The 18,248-nt window shown below is 44.0% G+C and overlaps 1 protein-coding gene across 1 annotated transcript; it reads right to left on the bottom strand.

Moving 5' to 3' along the window:
• Positions 1–10,324: 10,324 nt before the first annotated feature.
• LOC118102002 (NACHT, LRR and PYD domains-containing protein 3-like) lies at positions 10,325–14,784 on the bottom strand. The gene is made up of 6 exons (XM_035148125.2): positions 14,508–14,784; positions 11,915–13,772; positions 11,653–11,826; positions 11,243–11,416; positions 11,098–11,144; positions 10,325–10,908 (listed from the first exon to the last, which is right to left on the bottom strand). Exons 1-6 carry the CDS (start codon positions 14,782–14,784, stop codon positions 10,325–10,327), a joined length of 3,114 nt encoding a protein of 1,037 aa, XP_035004016.2.
• Between the last annotated feature and the right edge of the window lie 3,464 nt (positions 14,785–18,248).

Here is an 18,248-nt window from a genome sequence, read left to right as displayed (position 1 = left end):
TCTCTCATCTGCTCAGTAGTTTTTGTAGTAGTATTTCTCCAAGTTAACATATAATCCAGGAATACAACCTTACATCACAGGTTCTTTAATGTGGAAGACACTCTACCGTTAGATTAAAGTGATGCAGTGATATGAATAAGAGCAGGGAGCCCGTCTGCCCAGGTTTACAAACTGTAATCGTAGAAATCATCAGCGGAGCCGAGGGAATCTGATGTAACTCTGCTTACTTTCAAATATCCTCTTCCTCTTCCTCCCTCGGCCTCAGGAAATCACTCACTTGTGCGAGTAAATTAAATTCTGCCTGAAAACAGTCCGTCAGACTCGGGCCAAAAATGAAAAGTCAATAAAACGTCTTGTCGGAGCTCGATTCCCCCGGAGATGATTTCAATTCCTCACATGCATACTGAGCATCTTCATATTCACACACTAACAGTTCGCTTCCTCTCCGGCTTAATGAAACTTCAGTGGAACTTCGGGGGTTTAATGTCGCTCCAGAGGAATTTATGAAGCCAGAGGAACGTGGGAGGTCACGGAGAGGTCAGAGGTTATTCAGATCGGAAGGAAGTGACATCATCAGCTTTAGAGGCTCCTGGACCCAAACCATCGTCTTCTACTAATATAACTTATAATAACTCCTTACTTCCTTTTTCCTCCTGTTTGTCACCCACCTTCTCCTCCTCTCTCCTCCTCTCTCCTCCTCTTCTCTCTTGTTTGATCTCTCACTCTCTCCTGTCTCTCTCTCCTCCTTCGATGATGGACGGATGAAGGAGGTGGCGGAGGCTGTGTTGCCACGGTAACTTGACGGACAGACGACCTGATCCCCGTCGCTTTGGAAACGATCTGGTCAGATTCTGTTTATTTGTTTGAGTGAAAAACTCTGAAACTTAAAAATAAAATGATAAAGAAACTTCCATTGGCACGGGTTGCTAATGGAGATAACACACCAACACACACACACACACACACACACACACACACACACACACACACACACACACACACACACACACACACACACACTGTCTTCAGGTGATGGTTATGAATGACCCAGATATGAATCATAATTAAAGGAGTATTTCCCTAAATTATCTTCCTGTAACAAAGAGAAATGAGTGTGTGTGTGTGTGTGTGTGTGTGTGTGTGTGTGTGTGTGTGTGTGTGTGTGTGTGTGTGTGTGTGTATCTGTATCCTTGAGTCCAGGCAGAAAAGATAAATGAGCTGTAATTATGCTGATACAGAGATAGTTGTGAGGAAAGGAAGGAGAAGAGGAGAAAAATATGAGGAGGAGGAGAAATTGAAGGAGGGTGAGGAGGAGAAGGAAGTTAAGGAGGAAGAGGAAGATGAGAGGGAGGAGGAGGAAAAGGAAGATGAGAGGGAAAGGGAGGAGAAGGAAGTTAAGGAGGAAGAGGAGGAGGAAGAGGGAGTTGAAGAGGAAGAGGATACTGCAGTTGAGAGGGAAGAGGAAGCGAAAAGGAAGAGGAAGACGAGGGGGATGAGGAGGTGGAGGAAGAGGGGGAGATATATTGAGGCTGACGAGCAGAGGAGCAGTTTATGAAAAATTCACCTGTGGTAATTTAAAGCTTTCACAGGATTTGAAATGAATCTAAACCTGAATGTTTCACTTGTTAAATGATAATTTCCTGCAAATGTTCCAGTCACTGAAGGCGTCGGCATTTCATCTGGAATAATTTAAGTTGATTCATCTGAGGGGAGTTTCTAAACGAGGCAGAAGTTTCCAGTTCTGTTCCTGACTTTAGTTTCCACAGGTTATGATCCTGAGTTGACTTCTTTAGCTTTTGTGTTGAGTTTAGTTCCTTCACATATTGTTTCAGTCTTTTATTTCCCTGAGATTATTTGTTCCAAAGGCTCAAGATGTGTTTTTAATTGTCAGTTCAGTCGGTGGATTTATTTCCTTCGGTTTCAAATTCGGCTCCTAACTTTACCTTCTGTCGTTATTTTATCAAAAGGTTATTTTTCATTTAAAATAATACAAAAAATAAGAATAAAACAAGATCTTGACTTTTTCAGCAGGAGTCACAGTCGCTCAGTTTGTGATGTGGCGTCAGCTGAGTTTGCTCTGATTGGTCGGTTTCCTGCAGCCCTCAGCAGGACGGTCTCAGGCCGAGTGAGAAAACACACAGAGAAAAGAAAGGATTGGTCCAATTCGGCCCAGTCAGAGGAGGATCAAAAGGAAACTGCTGCTGTGGTTACAACCGAGCGAACTGGGCGATGCGCCTCCTGCGAGGAGGAGGAGGAGCAGGGACCTGCAGGCGGCCATGACGGAGGAGCTATTGTAATTCAGCTCAGACGAGCGGAGACTGAAGAGCAGCTCACTGTAACTCAAACATTATCAGACTCCGAGCATCAGCACAACAAGGACTTAGTCTAAAATCTATAACATAAAACTCTAGGTTATATAATAATGCTTAAAGATGCAGTTAAATTTACAAAGTTCTTATTTGTAAATATCAAAATCTTTATTTTATCAATTTTGTGTTGTTATGTGTAATTAGACACACAGTACGATACATGACAATATGAATCCATACGATTAGAAATAAAACGATACTTTACTTCATTGACCCGCTGTTCATTTGCCTTGGACTCACATGTAACTGTCACCATGGTGATAACAACAAACAACATAAACATGAAGTGAATCACAGACGACACAATCCAGATCAACACAGTCGTCACAGGTGTGGTTTGTTTTCAGGTTTTACTTTTCCTTCTCAGAAGTTGGGTGTGAAGATCTGAACATGGAGGTTGGAGCGCGGCATCGTGATGAAAGCCCAATCAACACGAGGCCTGCGGAGCGGCGGCTGGTTCCCCGTGGACGAGCTTCACGCCCCTGGATGTGAAGGTGAGATGAAACACACACAAACACACACTGACACGTCTCCGCCTCACAACCGAGGGCAGCGAACGTGATCCCTGCCGCGTGTTGGTGTGAGTTCTGGTTAGAAACAACACAACTGCATCTTAACACGGAAAACACACGTGAGGGAGGACGTGTTTATGATATTATCAGACGTCTACTTTGATTTATTTTACTTTGGTCCGTGTCCCGTCTGCCAACATGGAGGAGGTGGGGTTTATGACCAAATACTGACCACCAGGGGGCGCTGGAGATGTGTGGTTTGGAATCTGTGATCACAGATCTCTGACTCTAAGGCTCATCGCACGTTCAAATACTGCAGCACAGTTTATGAAGTGCATTTGTCTGCAAGAGTGAATGTGTTAATTTGCAAGTGTGTGTGTGAGCATGTGTGTGTGTGTGTGTGTCAGACTGACAGCTGGATTTTCTCCAGCAGCAGGTGGTTTAACTAGAGAAGGTCAAGCTTCACACCCACAGCACTGATTAACTCACAGCTCACTGTGTGTGTGTGTGTGTGTGCGCGCTGCCCTCACCTTTTGAATTTCCCATCATCCCATGCTGAAGAATGCACACACACACACACACACACACACACACACACACACACACACACACACACACACACACACACCCACACGACACACTGTGTATTTATAACCAGTTGAATTGAAGCTGAAGTGGATTTAGTTCCTCTGACACGGCCAAAAGTTTGCAGACAATCCATCGGTCTCGTTTATATGGAATTTTAAGCAGATACAGTCCAGTGAATAACGTTATTCACTATGTTTATATATATATATATATATATATATATATATATATATAAACACTTTGAATTACTGGGTTTTGTATGATTAGAGAAATGAATATTCCTCAAACTAACTGAATCAAAATGTTGCAGCTGAAACATTTAAACATTAAAACAGATGATTTCATGTAGTTTCAGAACAAACCTGATTCAAACCCTGAAATATAAAATGTGGCTCCGAGTGTCATTAGTTTCTTTTACAGCTGTGACATTACACTGAGGAATTCTGGGTAACTTCTGTGAGCGATGCAATTTCATCACCGCACAAGAAGTTGGTGAAGCGTTGACGAGTTCTCGCTTCACGCTTTCACTCAAATATCATCTGTAAATATTCCTCTGCAGACAGAAAGCACGTCCAGCTGAGAGTCTCCTTCCTCCTCCTCCTCCTCCTCCTCCTCCTCCTCATTCTGTTTTATAGAGACTGATGGACGGATGATGGATTATTGATAGAGGGACGGATGGATCGATAGAAGGAGGAGGGAGGCTGAAACTAGGCCACCCATCTGCTCAGAGTCATTCATTCATCTGTGGGAAATCAGATTTCTAATCTGGACTGAGAGAGGAGGAAGGAGGAGGAGGAGGAGGAGGAGGAGGGAGGAGGAGGAGGATGGTCTGAGAAACGACATTAAGGAAAAAAGACTCTAAGTAATGAGGCAGGGATGAGATGAAGGAGGAAAAGGAGGTGAACCTATGGAGACAGAGAAACAAGGGGGGGTGTAAGGAAAGAAGGAAATGAGGGTGAAGGAGGAAGTTAATGTAGGATGGAGGGAGGAAAGGAAGGAAAAGTGAAGTGAGCGAGGAAAGGAAATATAAAAAGGGGGGGAAAGAGGAAAGGAAAGGAGAGAAAGTGAAAGAGTTAATGAAAGGAAAAGAAAGGAAAGGAAAGGAAGTGAAAGAGGAAAGGAAGTGCTGTGTCAGCTGCCAATCAAACGAGATGGACAGAAACTGTTTTTATGTTGATGGGCAGATTTACAGCTCCCCCCAGTGGCTGCTGAGACAAGTGCATACTCTGCCCCCAGCGTCCACACACACACACACACACACACACACACACACACACACACACACACACACACACACACACACAGCATTTCATTATAAAGTTTATATAAAAGCTCCACATCATTACACTGATGGAGTTAATACACAATCTCCTGTTTCCCTCTCGTTCTCCTGATGAGAATAAATGAGTCTCTCGCCCCAAATGAGAAGGTAATGGAATATTGAGTAAATGATGCTGTGTGTGTGTGTGTGTGTGTGTGTGTGTGTGTGTGTGTGTGTGTGTGTGTGTGTGTGTGTGTGTGTGTGTGAGAGAGAGAATCCTCGTTTTCATCTTATTTGAATCTTTTATACATTTAAACATCTGTGTTCGACGTGTTTCTTTCTCTAACCGACTCGTCTTTGAATAAACTGTTTTTTGTTTGTGAGGCAGAAAAAGTCAAAATCCTGTAAATGAACCAACGTGAAGAATCAGGAACACGGAGTTTATTTGTTTATTGATCCAAACTGTGTCTCAGTGATTAGTGAGAGCTGCTGTTTAACATGATCGATCGGTGTCTCGGCCGTCAGTCAGATGGACGGCTCATTATTTAAAGGATCATCTGTAAAACAACAATGGAAGCTTTATCTTATGAGTTTAAGCTTTTACCAAGAAACTTTCCTCCTAATTTACTACGAATATTTGCAGAGATTTAGCTTTTAATGAGAATAATGTTCAATAAAAGGCTCAAGCTCAACAACAGGATCCGAGTCAGCTCCTGACGAGTGAACAGCTGACTGAGTTTCTCCTTCGTCACATCAGAGACGAAACCTCGAGTGAAGAGGATCTGATGAGATGACAAAAGTAAACAAGTCAACAACATGTATAACATTTAGAGATTTTAATAAGTATAATACATATTGTAGCTTTAACAACATGTCGATATTATAATAATGATAAATGTAATGAGGTCACAGTTGTGTTTAAAAAGTACATTTTAGAGTTTTCTATAAAAGTAATTTGTGTGTGTGTGTGTGTGTGTGTGTGTTGTCCTGGTTGTTGTAAGTGTGACATATGAAGCTTCAGTTTAAAGACCGATCTCATCCCTGTAACGACGCACACGCCCCCTATTACGATGACAGATCCGCTCTGTGATTGGTGGCGACGCGAGGAGAGACTCTGATTGGCTGAGAGAACGAGTCACAAGTCAGAAATCCACACGTTGACGGATGGAACCAGTTTTTCTTCTCGTGTTGTTCACGGCTCCTCGTTACCGTTTGACCTCCCTAATTGACGCAGCTAACGAGCGCTCGTTTGACCAATCACATGACCCAGACAGCAAGAGGGGCGCGGCTAACAGGCAAGCCACTCCACTAATGAAGACGGAAACTTTAACCTCTGGTTCTTATTCAGGTTATTACGCTATAATTAGGAGGAGAGTGTGTGTCTGTGTCACATGTTTGAATCCATAACGAGCATTGCTAGTGTGAAATGTGCTGATTGGTGGAAAAGCTCCCGCGTGTCACTGGTGGGTCGCTTGCTGCTGCTGCTCAGAGCTTTTGGCAAAGTTGTGAAATTTGCAGACACACAACAACATGACAAATTCCTACAGGAGCCAGTTGTGCTTATATAACAAACACACGCACACACCCACACGCACAGACAAACACACACACACCACACACACACACTATATATATTCACAGGAGAGACAGTGACAGAGAGTTAATTTACTTTAACAGCTCTGGAACTAAATTGAGTAAATACAGAAATATTATTTATATATTATTCACACATCACTTTTCCTTGAATGGTTCTTTACAGAATTTATGATGAAAATAATACAAAATAATTAATATATTTAATAATAAACATTTGGAATTAAAGGTAAAGGTTAGAAACAGATGTGAAAAACCATTTTTAAAGCAACAACACGTCTGCACCGACACTTTCCCTCCACTAGGGCTCTGCAGTGGCTCCAGTCCAGTAGGTGGCAGTAGCTCATCAGCGTCGTCAAGAGAACCTCAGGTGAACAGGAAGAAAAGGTAGAAGACATGTTAGACATGTGACAGCAGCTCAGTAGTTTAACTTTTATACTGTCACAGAGAACCTGAGCGAGAGCGAGAGCGCCACCTGTGAGTAGCAACACGAAATGCGTCTTTAGATTTTAACGTGTCACTAAATGAGAATATTGTCGAATTGTGTTCAAGTTTCTGCTCAAACGACAAATTTGTTTGTTTGTCGGTGTCTAAAAAATGACCCCGATTTTTACATTCTACATTTTTACATTTTACACAATAACATCTGCACACGTTGGATCAGTGAATTATCTGGATTGGAATAAAACGTGAACTCAAACCTTCAATCTTCATCATCATCTAAATTAAGTCATTATGGTCTGTTCATGTAAATACAACAAAATGTGTGTGTTTGTGTTGTGATTATTGTCCCTGTGCAGCACCTTGAACCTTTTGTCTGTGTGATGAAATGAAATGTGATTTATAAATTAAACTCCCTGAGCTTTACATTAAAATATACAACAAAATTAAGTTTTAATCACTAATTTAGGACATGAACCCAAACTGTCCTTACAGTTCAAATACAAACTCCCCCCCCCCGACGTTCTAATGAAGGTTCACAACCTGACTACGTAATGTAACGACAATCACATCATCGGCCGTCAGCCAATCACATCAGCTCTACTCCTTTCACCAGTGTTTCAAAGTAAGAGCGTACTGTCACCCAGATAAACACTGCATTAAAAGAAAGCAGTGTTATTCTGATTATTTGGGCCTGAATCAGTCGAGTCTCTGGAGAACAGGATCACTGAGCCTCTGTTGGTTTCGTCGCGTTGCAGCTGCAGCGTTTCATTCAGACACAGAAACGTTCGAGACGCTGTTGAAATTGGTTTGACGGCAGAAGAACTCGGCTTCGGGAGGAAACAACCTGCGTTTCAGCTTTTTCTTTGATGGTTTCCCAAAATGTTTTGTCAGCTGCAGCGAGAGCCCACACGCACATTTATAAATGCATCTTCACGTCGCAGTTGTTTTTCCTCCTCATCCACAAATGGAGCTTATTTGCATAAATGATTTCACAGTGAAAATATAGAAACAGCAGCTCTGGGTTTTAATGTGTCCAGAGAAAAGAGAGACTTCCTCTCTGACCTCGAACCTGTGATCGATCGTTAAAGCCGGTTTCACACGTGAGGATGGAAGGAAGATTTGATCCGGACTTTCTCCGGAGTTTGTCTTTACAACACAGCGGGAGATTCTCCGTGCAAAGAAAACATTTAGCTTAGTCTTTTACGACGGAGTATAAGATCCATACAGGAGGAGAAAAATCTATAGATAACAAGAAATGTGTAATATTAGGAGAATAAAGCTGAATCTTTTGTTAAATTTCAACTTCTAATAAACCTTAGCTATAAAAAAAGATCTTATCTTAAGGTTTAGTTAAGTTCATTTCAAAAGTTTTTGAAAAAACATAACATAAATATTCAGTGACATGAATTAACATAGATTCATATTTCATTTTCGACCCTGAAAAATTAAAAATGTCAGTTCTGGCACCGGAAACATTTTTAAAGTATTAATTTAGCAGCTGTATAAAAAAAACTAAAAGATAACCAACACTATTTAAGAGATGTTAACTTGTTCCAGGTTCCACGTCCTTGTTCAGTGATTCAGTGTCTCTGCTGCAGTGTGTGTGTGTGTGTCTGTGTCTGTGTGTGTGTGTGTGTGTGTGTCTGTGTGTGTGTGTGTGTGTGTTGATAACAGTGCTCCTCTGATAATCAGCCACAATTAACGTCTCAGCAGAAAGGCAGGAAGGCAGAGCAGAAGAAGAAGTGGGAGCATTGATATGTTAATCTGTGACACACACACACTGAGGCGTCGTTACAGCAGCAGAACACTTCTCTGTCTCGAACCTTTTATTACGACCTGAGAGTGAAACTGATCATTAGAGACGAGCAGTCGAGCTTCTGACTCTTATTTGTTGTTGTTGATCTTCTCTCGTTACGTTTCCTCTCTTTCCTTCTCTTCTTAAGAACTCTTCTCTCTGTTCATTTGACGGTTTCTGGTCTGGTTGTCGTTACAGTTCGACAACAGAGAAACTTGTCTTGATGCTGAAAACAGGAAAACAGAGGAATGAAGTTAACGTCTGTTGAGTTACTCGACACCCAGTGGCCGGAGGCGTGTTTTCATGTTGTCCATCTTGTCTTGTTGTCTTGTGAACTCGATATCTTTAGAACACCTCGAGGGAATCTCTTCTAATATTTGTACAAATGTTCACTTGTTCTCATGGATGAGTTGATTTGAATTTGACGGTCAAAGGTCACGACGACCTCACAAAACATGTTTGGCCTCTTTTTAACGTCTCTTTGACTCTTGGACTTTGATATTTCCGTCTCATTTTATTCATTCCATATTTCACTGTCTTTATGAAAGTCCCCTTTGTTCTTCTGTCTTTTCTTGAAGGTGTGTACGTTTAATTGCCCCTGCTTTGCTCAAGGGCACCGAGGCAGACGGTTTCCAACCTGCAGCCATGGCAACAGAGACAGGCCCGTTGCCATGGTTACCCCCGGAGAGAGGGGCAGAGCGAGTCTGTCGTTCATTCCTCTCCCTCTTGTTCACGTCAGTTCAGGTTTCTGTGGCTGACAGGATTATAACCTGACATGAAACACACACACACACACACACACACACACACACACACACACACACACACACACACACACACACACACTGCGTCTGTGACATTGAGAGAAAATGGAACTGAAAGCTGAAGAGTCACAGTAGAAATCAGACGCTATTTACCCTGGAGCGCACACACACCCTCAAACACACACTCTAACTAACTGAGATCCACTATAGGACACACACACACACACACACACACCACACACACACACACACACACACACACACACACACACACACCAGCTCAGGACGAATGTGTGTCTGAATCTGGGAAAGTAAACGTGCACGAGTCTGTCTCACACTTAATAAGGTCTTTTAACCTGGTTAAAAGTTCACTCGCCCGAATAATCAGCTTCTCCTGCTGAAATCCAGCTGTAACATCCAGGTCTCATGGCCCCCCAACCCGGCTCGGACTCACACTCCAAAACAGACGGAGTTTTAAATCACTTGCTCAACTTGCTCATGTATTCCGCTCTCAGGTCCACAGCATGAATCTGCGCTGAGGGGAGCAGCCTGATGAGACATGAAATGAACTGAAATCACATTCAATAATAAACTCAGTGAGTTACTGAGTAAGTTAAGCTTTATTTATTCATTCGGCTTCTTTACAAGACAGAAGGACCCGAGGGCAAATTACTCTTTTACATCATTACAGAACAATTCAGTCACACAAAGCAAAAAATTATCATCACTCTTAACTCGGTGCTGCCGGCAATTCATTGGATTTATTCAATTCATTTAAATTCTTGTTCACGATACGAACATCGAGTTCTTAATGTCAACGACTGCAGGTCACATGACCTTAAGTGAATTTAACAGGACAGTCTGAGGAATCTGTGTTTTCTGTGTTGGACTTTTCTTTGTTCCACACTTTGTCTTGACACCTGACGTGAACATGACGCCCTCGGTCGGCTCACTGTGAACAGATCTGCACAGGGTGAACCCGGCGTGTCAGCGCTCCCTCAGCAGTGAGAGAAGTCGATGACGTCTTCCATCTCACACAAAGACACCGATGACCCAAAGTTCGTAAATCGATGCCTGAACCCAAACCCGAATGCGGGGTACAGAGGCTCCCTGAACGTGGACTTGAACGTGTGGAGATGGATCAGTGCCTCAGAGGTCACTTTGTAGAAGGACAGAATGCCGGCCTGAAAGTCCAGGAAGGCCGCCACTCTGTCCGAGGCCGGAGAGAACCGAGGCCGAAGGTCTGTAGCCTCGTCTTCGTGCTGGACAGAGTAGCCACCGTGACTGTGACACAGCAGCATCCAGGAGTGATGGTTCAAACCAAGACAGCTGTCGGCCCCCTCTCCTTTCCGTATGATTCCTTTGTACGTCACTGCAATGTAAACCGGGCCTTTCCACTTGACCTCCCAGTAACAGCGACCAGTCAGTCCAGTGCTGCCCAGCACCTGCAGCCAGCAGTCGAATCTCTCCGGGTGGGGACGGTACGGCTGCTTCTCTCTTACGGTGGTCGCCGTCCTGCAGTTGTCGGAGAGCTCGAGGTTTTCCTGCGCCGTGTTCTCATCCAGGACGAGTTCACAGACGTCTGACGGACAAGACGAGAAACAGTTAACCCTAACATCTAATTCCTGACTGACAGACGTCTTTTTGAGTGACGGGTGCTTTGTAGCTTTGAGTGTAATTTTTCAGGAGCTTCCACTTTTCAAAGCTTTATTTTGAATAAGTATTGGAAAAAATAACACGTAAAGGTTTAATCCGTTGACGGTAAACTTACATTTCTTGAAACCATGCATCAGTCTTTGCTCTCCACAATAGTCGAGGCTACAGGAAGAAACAAAGTCATAATCAGCCGTCGGTACCTTTTCAGTGAGGAATCGTCCGGTTCTGTTCAGTGAGTGTTTGTCGCTGTGAGTTCATACCTGAGAGTTTCCAGTGGACAGTTTGGATCCTTCAGCAGAGTGGTCAGCACTTTCACTCCCCAGTCTCCTGGATGATTGAAGCTCAGGTCCAACTCTTTCAGGCTGCAGTGGCTGCTCCTCAGGGCCGAGGCCAGGGAGGCGCAGCCCTGCTCAGAGACCATACAGCCTGACAGCCTACACACACACACACACACACACACACACACACACACACACACACACACACACACACACACACACACACACACACACACACACACACACACGTATATTGAAACAGATTTCTCATATGAACTCCGGATAATGTCTTGAGGATCAGGTCCAGACGTTGTCCGCAGTTGCCCTTAACCTTCAGCGGAGGTCAACCAGCTTGTGACGGTCATCAGATGATGAAATGAATGAATCCTTACCTGAGACTCTGCAGGACACAGTTTGGACTCTCCAGTCCAACACAAAGACGCTTGACTCCTGAATCCTGCAGGTTGTTGTCACTCAGGTCCAGCTCCCTCAGCTTAGACGACTGGGAGCTGAGAACCGAACCCAGAGCTTCACAGATGTTGTCCGATAGATTGCAGCCACTCAGCCTGAGAAGGTATTGGTCAGATAAAACTGATTAAATAAACAGATACAATCCCATTTTGATGCAGTTGAGGATTGTAGTTTTCTACTTACAGCGATTTGTTGGAGGCCTTGACCACTGGTATCAGCCTGAGGAGACCCTCCTCTGAAGGACAGTATTTCTTCAAGTCAAACACCTCCAGCGTGTCTTCCGATGACAGGAGGATGAAGACCAGTGCTGACCAGTGGGCAGGAGAAAGACTGCTTGCAGACAGACTTCCTGAACTCAGGTTCTGCTGGATCTCCTTCACCAAGGAATCGTCTCTCAGCTCATTAAGACAGTGGAATAGATTGATGCTCCTCTCTGGGGATGTATTGTCCCTTATCCTCTTCTTGATGGACTGGATCGTGGGTTGATGGTTGGTCTGAGGGAACCCTTTGGACGTATTCAACAGCCACTTTAGAAGATCCTGATTGGTCTGCAGGGAAAGGCCCAGGAGGAAGCGCAGGAACAAGTCCAGCTGCCCATTTGAACTCAGCGCTTTCTGAATTGCAATCTCGTGGACCTCTGTTATGGGTTTTCTCCTGCATAGCGTACCCAGATCTTCCAGTTTCAGCTTCTTCTCCGACAGTACGTTCTTGTTGTCATTAATGAGTGACATCACAACATGCAGGGCAGCCAGATACTCCTGAAGGGTCAAATGGACAAAGCGGTACATCTTCCCCTTATCGTTGTCCTTCCACTTGCGCACCTCTTTAAAGACCTCCGTGAACACTCCAGCGTTCCGTGACACTTTGCGTAAATTAATGCCGCTGTCTTTCAGATCTGTCTCGTAGAAGAGGTTGCCCTTCTCCAAACGGTCGAATGCTAGTTTCGCTAAGGACTTGATGTACCTGATGCTCTGTTTTATGCCACATCTCTCTCCTGTCAGCGTGATTTGATACATCAGGAATTCTGTGTACATCTCTGTCAACGTTGTGGGCAGATCTATGTTCGCTTTGCTTTTCAAAACATCCTGCAGAACTGTCGAAGTGATCCAGCAGAAAACTGGGATGTGACACATGATGAACAGGCTTCGTGACGCCTTGATGTGGGCGATGATTCTGCCGCCTTGTTCCTTATCGGGGAATTTCTTCTTGAAGTACTCCTCCTTCTGTGGGTCAGTGAATCCTCTCACCACTGTCATTCTTTTGATAAAATCCCGATGGATCTGACTGGCGGCTGCAGGTCGTGTGGTTATCCACACCCGGGCAGAGGGAAGCAGGTTCCCACTGATCAGGGCAGTTAGCAGAACCTCCACTGAGGTCGACTGCGTCACATCAAAATCAACCGGCAGAGGTTCACGACGCGTCAAATCCATCTGAAGGCGGCTTTCATCCAATCCGTCCAACACAAACAGAAGTTTGTATTGACTGTTGTTAAAGTCGCAGCTTCCTGACGCCTGTAGTTTAGCAAAGATAACGTTCAGATCCTCGTCGGTGATGGCTTTGGTTTCCCAGATACTTCGATGAATTAGCTCTGCCAGGCTGAACCTTTTCCCCTTCAGTAGATTCAGTTCGCTGAAGCTAAAGGGGAATATCAGATGCACATCTTGATTTTTCCTTCCCTCGGCCCAGTCCAACACAAACTTTTTCACGAGGAATGTTTTGCCAATTCCTGCAACTCCAGTCGTCAGCACTGTTCTTAAGGGTTTACCAATAGGACTCTTGAATATGTCACTGGGGCCAATGGGTTTCACTGCTGCCGTCCTGGAGTGCCTGATCAGCATGATCTCATGCTGTTCATCGATGTGCATTTCCCCCCCGTCTGTGATGTACAGCTCTATGAAGATGTCCTCCAGGCACTGCTCTTCTGTCATCTCGGCCATACCCTCTTGAACACACATGAACCTGCTCTGGAAAAACGTCTGTATCGTGCGTTGAAACTGTTTGATCGGTTTTTCTAGAGGCTGAAGCTCGTGCATCTCCACATCTGCAAAAAAACAAAATGACCAAATTACCTGAAGTCACCAGACCGATGGTTGTGAGACACTTTAAATCCAGTTTCCTCACATTTCAAATAAATAATAAAAATGAAAGGTAAGAAAGACCATGTAAGCCCAGTCAGTGGCGTCACCAGATGAATTTCACTAGCCAGACATTTGCTACTATAATAACAATAACTTCCTGGATGGGGGGTCTGATCCCAGCCTGTAATGCCAGATCTGACCCCAGTTCTATCAGCACAGGCCCTGTGAGCGTTACTGTGACCTCACAAACTAACATCACCAAAAGATCACTAGTTTGACCACGGAGGGTTTGACTGGACCCACTGATCCAGATCCATGAAGCTCAGACTCATGGATCTGTCACGTGTCACCTTAGTTGTGTCTCTTTTTACTCTCACTCCTTGCTATGACCTAGTCTGGATCCAATACTTGGACCCACCGGGCTTCATGTGGCATCCGACAGTCAACTGGATTAGAAACGGACATAATCCGACTTCTAAGAAAGATCCGCAGAAACATTTTTCCTCTGCTCGTCATGTTGGCCTCACAAAGAACATCTTTACCTTCAGGTCTGCTGCTGCCGGCTGGAGGGCGAGGAAGAGGAGCAGCCGGCGGGGGAATCGAGGAAGCTCCTGTGTCTTGTTCCAAAAAAACTATTTTTACAATTTACATTTATTATACCAAGATTTAGTGTTTTGAAGAATATCTCTTTGTCTTACCTTTTAGTTCTGAGCGTCTGGCTGACAGATGCTGGGCCTGTTCATTCATGCTTATCATTCTCAAAACCGTCTCGGCCACCTCCACGACGTGATGGGTGTATTTCTGCACCATCAACGTCACGGTTTCCAGCCGGTCCGCCTTCTCCAGCTTGGACCACGGGATCGGGGTGAAGCCGCTGTGGATCTCCGGCAGCTGCAGGTGCCACCTGAAGGCCTTAAACTGTTTACGTCCCAGCATCTCCAGGGTTTCCAAGAGCAGTTCCTCAACCGTCACCATCGCTGCTTTCTGATTGGATCAGACAATCGTTTCCACTTTTCTAACGGGTTCCATACAGAGTCGTGTCTTCTAAGTCTTAGAAAAAACAGCGTTTATCTCCAATAGTGCTTCTGTTCAATTTTGAATTCAACACGTCCTTGTGGGGATTTGATTTGTGCTCCATCCATGTGATTTCTCTGCAGAGTCACAGGAACATTACAGTGTTGAGCAGGAGCTGAATGATGATTGGTTGATAGTCACTCTCATTGTGACGTGTTGCCTTCAAACAGGTTCTGTATCACTGGTCCTGTCTGTGATGTGTGAGTGGTGCTGTGTTACCAGGTGGCTTCAGGTGTGATCGTCTCAAATCTCGATCTTTATTCCCTCTTCATCTCGACAGGAACTTCAGGAAGCTCCTAAAAAAAAATCTACTTCAACTTAATTGTCACCATTATGGAAAATCCAAGGTGGGAAGTAACAAAGTACAAATACTTAGTAACATCAAGACAGATTTCCACCTAGATGGACAATAACAGGAGATTCCTTGTTATCTCTCAGTGCAGATCGCACATTCCTGAAGTCACAGCGTAAAAGACGTATCAAGACGAGAGAGAGAGTAAAGTAATTGTGTGTGGTGTCTCAACTTTGTTACTATGGTTACCGGCTATTTAAAGGTCAGAGAAAATCACTTATTCTAATATTGAAAATACAGTTTGTTTTCCTGTCGGTTCTTTAATGAGGTCAAACTGTTGTTTGCCAGCTCCCGTCAGCCAATTAGAATCATTTCTGTTGTCGTGATATAATCTAACTTTGACAAATAGTGAGGAGTTCACGAGACTCGTTTTAAAAAGTGAAACCAACATTCTTAAAAATATGTAAATAACAATATTAAATAAAGTTAAAGTCACTTACTGAAGTTTCTGTTTTCCCAGGTGAAACTGAGTTTCTGTCTCCAGCAGCTCGAGTGGTGTCTTGTAAAAACCAGTGCGTCACACTGTCGGTAATGAGTCTTGATGAACTTTGAACTGAAACTATATGACATCAACGCCCAGGTGGGAAATTCCTAATGATTTATAAACCATGGAGCAGCTTGTTTACTTCGATGTAAAGTTTTCAATATCTATCAGATACTTCATCGTTTCCTCTACAGGACTGAAACTAGGCTGAAGGTTTCCTCCCTCAGACGTCTTCATCGTTCACTCTGTAGGTTTCTCTCTGCATGACGCTGCACTGAACCTCATCCCGACCCTTTTCACCAGCTCTTCTCTTACTTCAGACTTTACAGCACCACAGACTTTAGCACCTTCCACTCGGCTTGCACGGCACCTGAGCCGGACGCCTTTCTGCTCGGGCGGTGGGCCCACGCAGCAGCAGCCCCCTGCTCCTGTTGTGGATCTCTTCAGAGTCGATGTTGTTTTGATTGTTGTGTCTTTAGTTGCTTGTGTGTGTGATGTTTATCTCCCTCTGCTCCTTGTATCTGCTGATTACTGCTGACACACACACACACACACACACGCACACACAGTCATGACACTGCAATAATCATACACACTCACAGGGAGCAGGGTGTCAGAGTAATAGGGGCCTCAGGCTGCAGATAAAACCTTAATCATCCATCAGCTCCGACTGCTGATATTCTCTATTAATAATCACACACACACTGCGTCTGTCATCGGTGTTTCTTCTTCTCTGAGGAAGAACCAATTTGCTCTGAACATTCCCACCGAACGCTCAGTGTCGTCCGCTGATTGGCTGAGAGACGCTGCGCAGAACCACAAACCATCGACGTGCTGCAGGGCGTTTAAAACTACACAGTTTGTTTACTACAGCTTTATTTTAATGATGTGATTTAAATACTAAAGTGAATCTATAAAGGACAAGTTTGACATTTGGGGAAACACAGTTATTAGCGTTTGATAAGATCGATGCCACTGTGACTTGGACAGCAGCCGCTTAGCTTAGCTTAGCACAAAGACTGGAAACAAAGGGAAACATTAGCCCAACATCGTCTGAAGGCAATAAAACTACCTGCACCTGATATCATCAATAATTAACGTTCTAATGAAACATTTTAAAACAACAATTATTCCTGAAGGTCAGTTCAGCTCTGAGGACTTTATACTTAAATTTACAGAGCAGAATATCAAACTTTATGATCTTGGTGATGTAACATATGTAATAAATAATCAACCTTATTCTCCCGACTCACTTTGACCTTTAAAACCAGAGAACCAGAAAGTCTGAAGTCATGCTAGCACCCTCTACAGGCCACTTTGTTCATTACACCCCAGAGCAGCAGTGTTCAGATCCTTCACCGAGGTCAAAGTAATGAAACCACATTTCAAAACACTCCAGTGGATCGTTAGGACTCGTGAGAGCAGACGTTCTTCTCTGGATTCATTCTTCCAGCTGACGTGGAAGCTCACGAGCAGCAGAGACGTTTGAAAGATGGACGGCACAAACCAAAGAGGAGCAGAAGAGAGAGAGAGAGAGAGAGAGAGAGAGAGAGAGAGAGAGGGAGTAAATCTGCTTAACAGACTTTGGCTTCATGCAACTTTAATGTGAGGAGCTGCAGTGGAACCGCCGCTGACACCACAGAGAGCTGCCGACCCGTGTGACTGACGGGAGCTGGATTCACTTTGTGTTTGTGTTTAACCTGCTGCTGGTTCCTCCTTCAGTTCCAGTGTCAGTGCAGGTACGAGACCAACAAGTCAAACTGCATTTTACTGGAAACTGCAGTTATTTCATATTTAGACAGAGGAGTCTGCAGACATGCTGGTGGATATATTACGTTACGAGTTCGATGCTGAAACACAGAACTTCTCATTCAACCTTTAATTTATACTCGAGACATCGTGGAGGGGTTAAAACAAAACAACAAGAGGCCACACTAATAAAATTATTTACTTAAAGAAAAGACGATTTGTATTTTTACATTTAAATCGTGACATATAATCAGTTCAGTTCCAAAATGAAATTTAAACGAGGTCCGATTGTCTAGAAACAGGTTTGAAAGATGATTTCAGCCGTTGAAGTGAGATGAATGTGTTTTAAATAGTTTGTTAGTTGACATGTAAACGCTTCAGTTTCACTTCCTCACAAAACTACATCTCAAAGTCTGCACAGGCTCGATGGATTATGGTAATGTGTCAGAGGCCAGGTGCATGATGGGAGGGGAGCGTGTTGGGGGGGCTGGTTGTTAGGATATGAGGCAGATTATGGAAATGTGATGCTCCGGATTTCAGATTTCTTCTGCCGCTCAAAGACTTAGAGTCTTATCTCAAACAGATTAACTCTATGGAGACGTGTCTCTCTTCTACCTGTCTGTCCTCCTTCTGTCTGTCTGTCTTCCACAGTGTCTCTCGCTCCGTCTCTCTCGCTCTGGTTGGGTCCGTGCCCCATCTCAATAAAAACCTCTTCAAGGCTTCTCTTGAAAATCCCGAAACCTTTTAAGCTCCAAAATCCAGCTGAGGCCGATTTATTTT

The sequence above is a fragment of the Hippoglossus stenolepis genome, chromosome 22 (assembly GCF_022539355.2).
Source record: "Hippoglossus stenolepis isolate QCI-W04-F060 chromosome 22, HSTE1.2, whole genome shotgun sequence".
Taxonomy (NCBI): Eukaryota; Metazoa; Chordata; class Actinopteri; order Pleuronectiformes; family Pleuronectidae; genus Hippoglossus; species Hippoglossus stenolepis.
Note: the sequence above shows the minus strand (reverse complement) of the source record. Positions and strands in the feature narration are given on the sequence as shown.

What these genes read in the sequence shown, in the direction of transcription:
- LOC118102002 (XM_035148125.2), bottom strand. Translation starts at nt 14,784, where the DNA reads ATGGTGACGGTTGAGGAACTGCTCTTGGAAACCCTGGAGATGCTGGGA. An exon ending in AAGGCCTCCAACAAATCGCT is followed by an intron (nt 11,827 to 11,914) that starts GTAAGTAGAAAA and finishes ATACCTTCTCAG; the next exon opens with GCTGAGTGGCTGCAATCTAT. An exon ending in TGTGTCCTGCAGAGTCTCAG is followed by an intron (nt 11,417 to 11,652) that starts GTAAGGATTCAT and finishes GTGTGTGTGTAG; the next exon opens with GCTGTCAGGCTGTATGGTCT.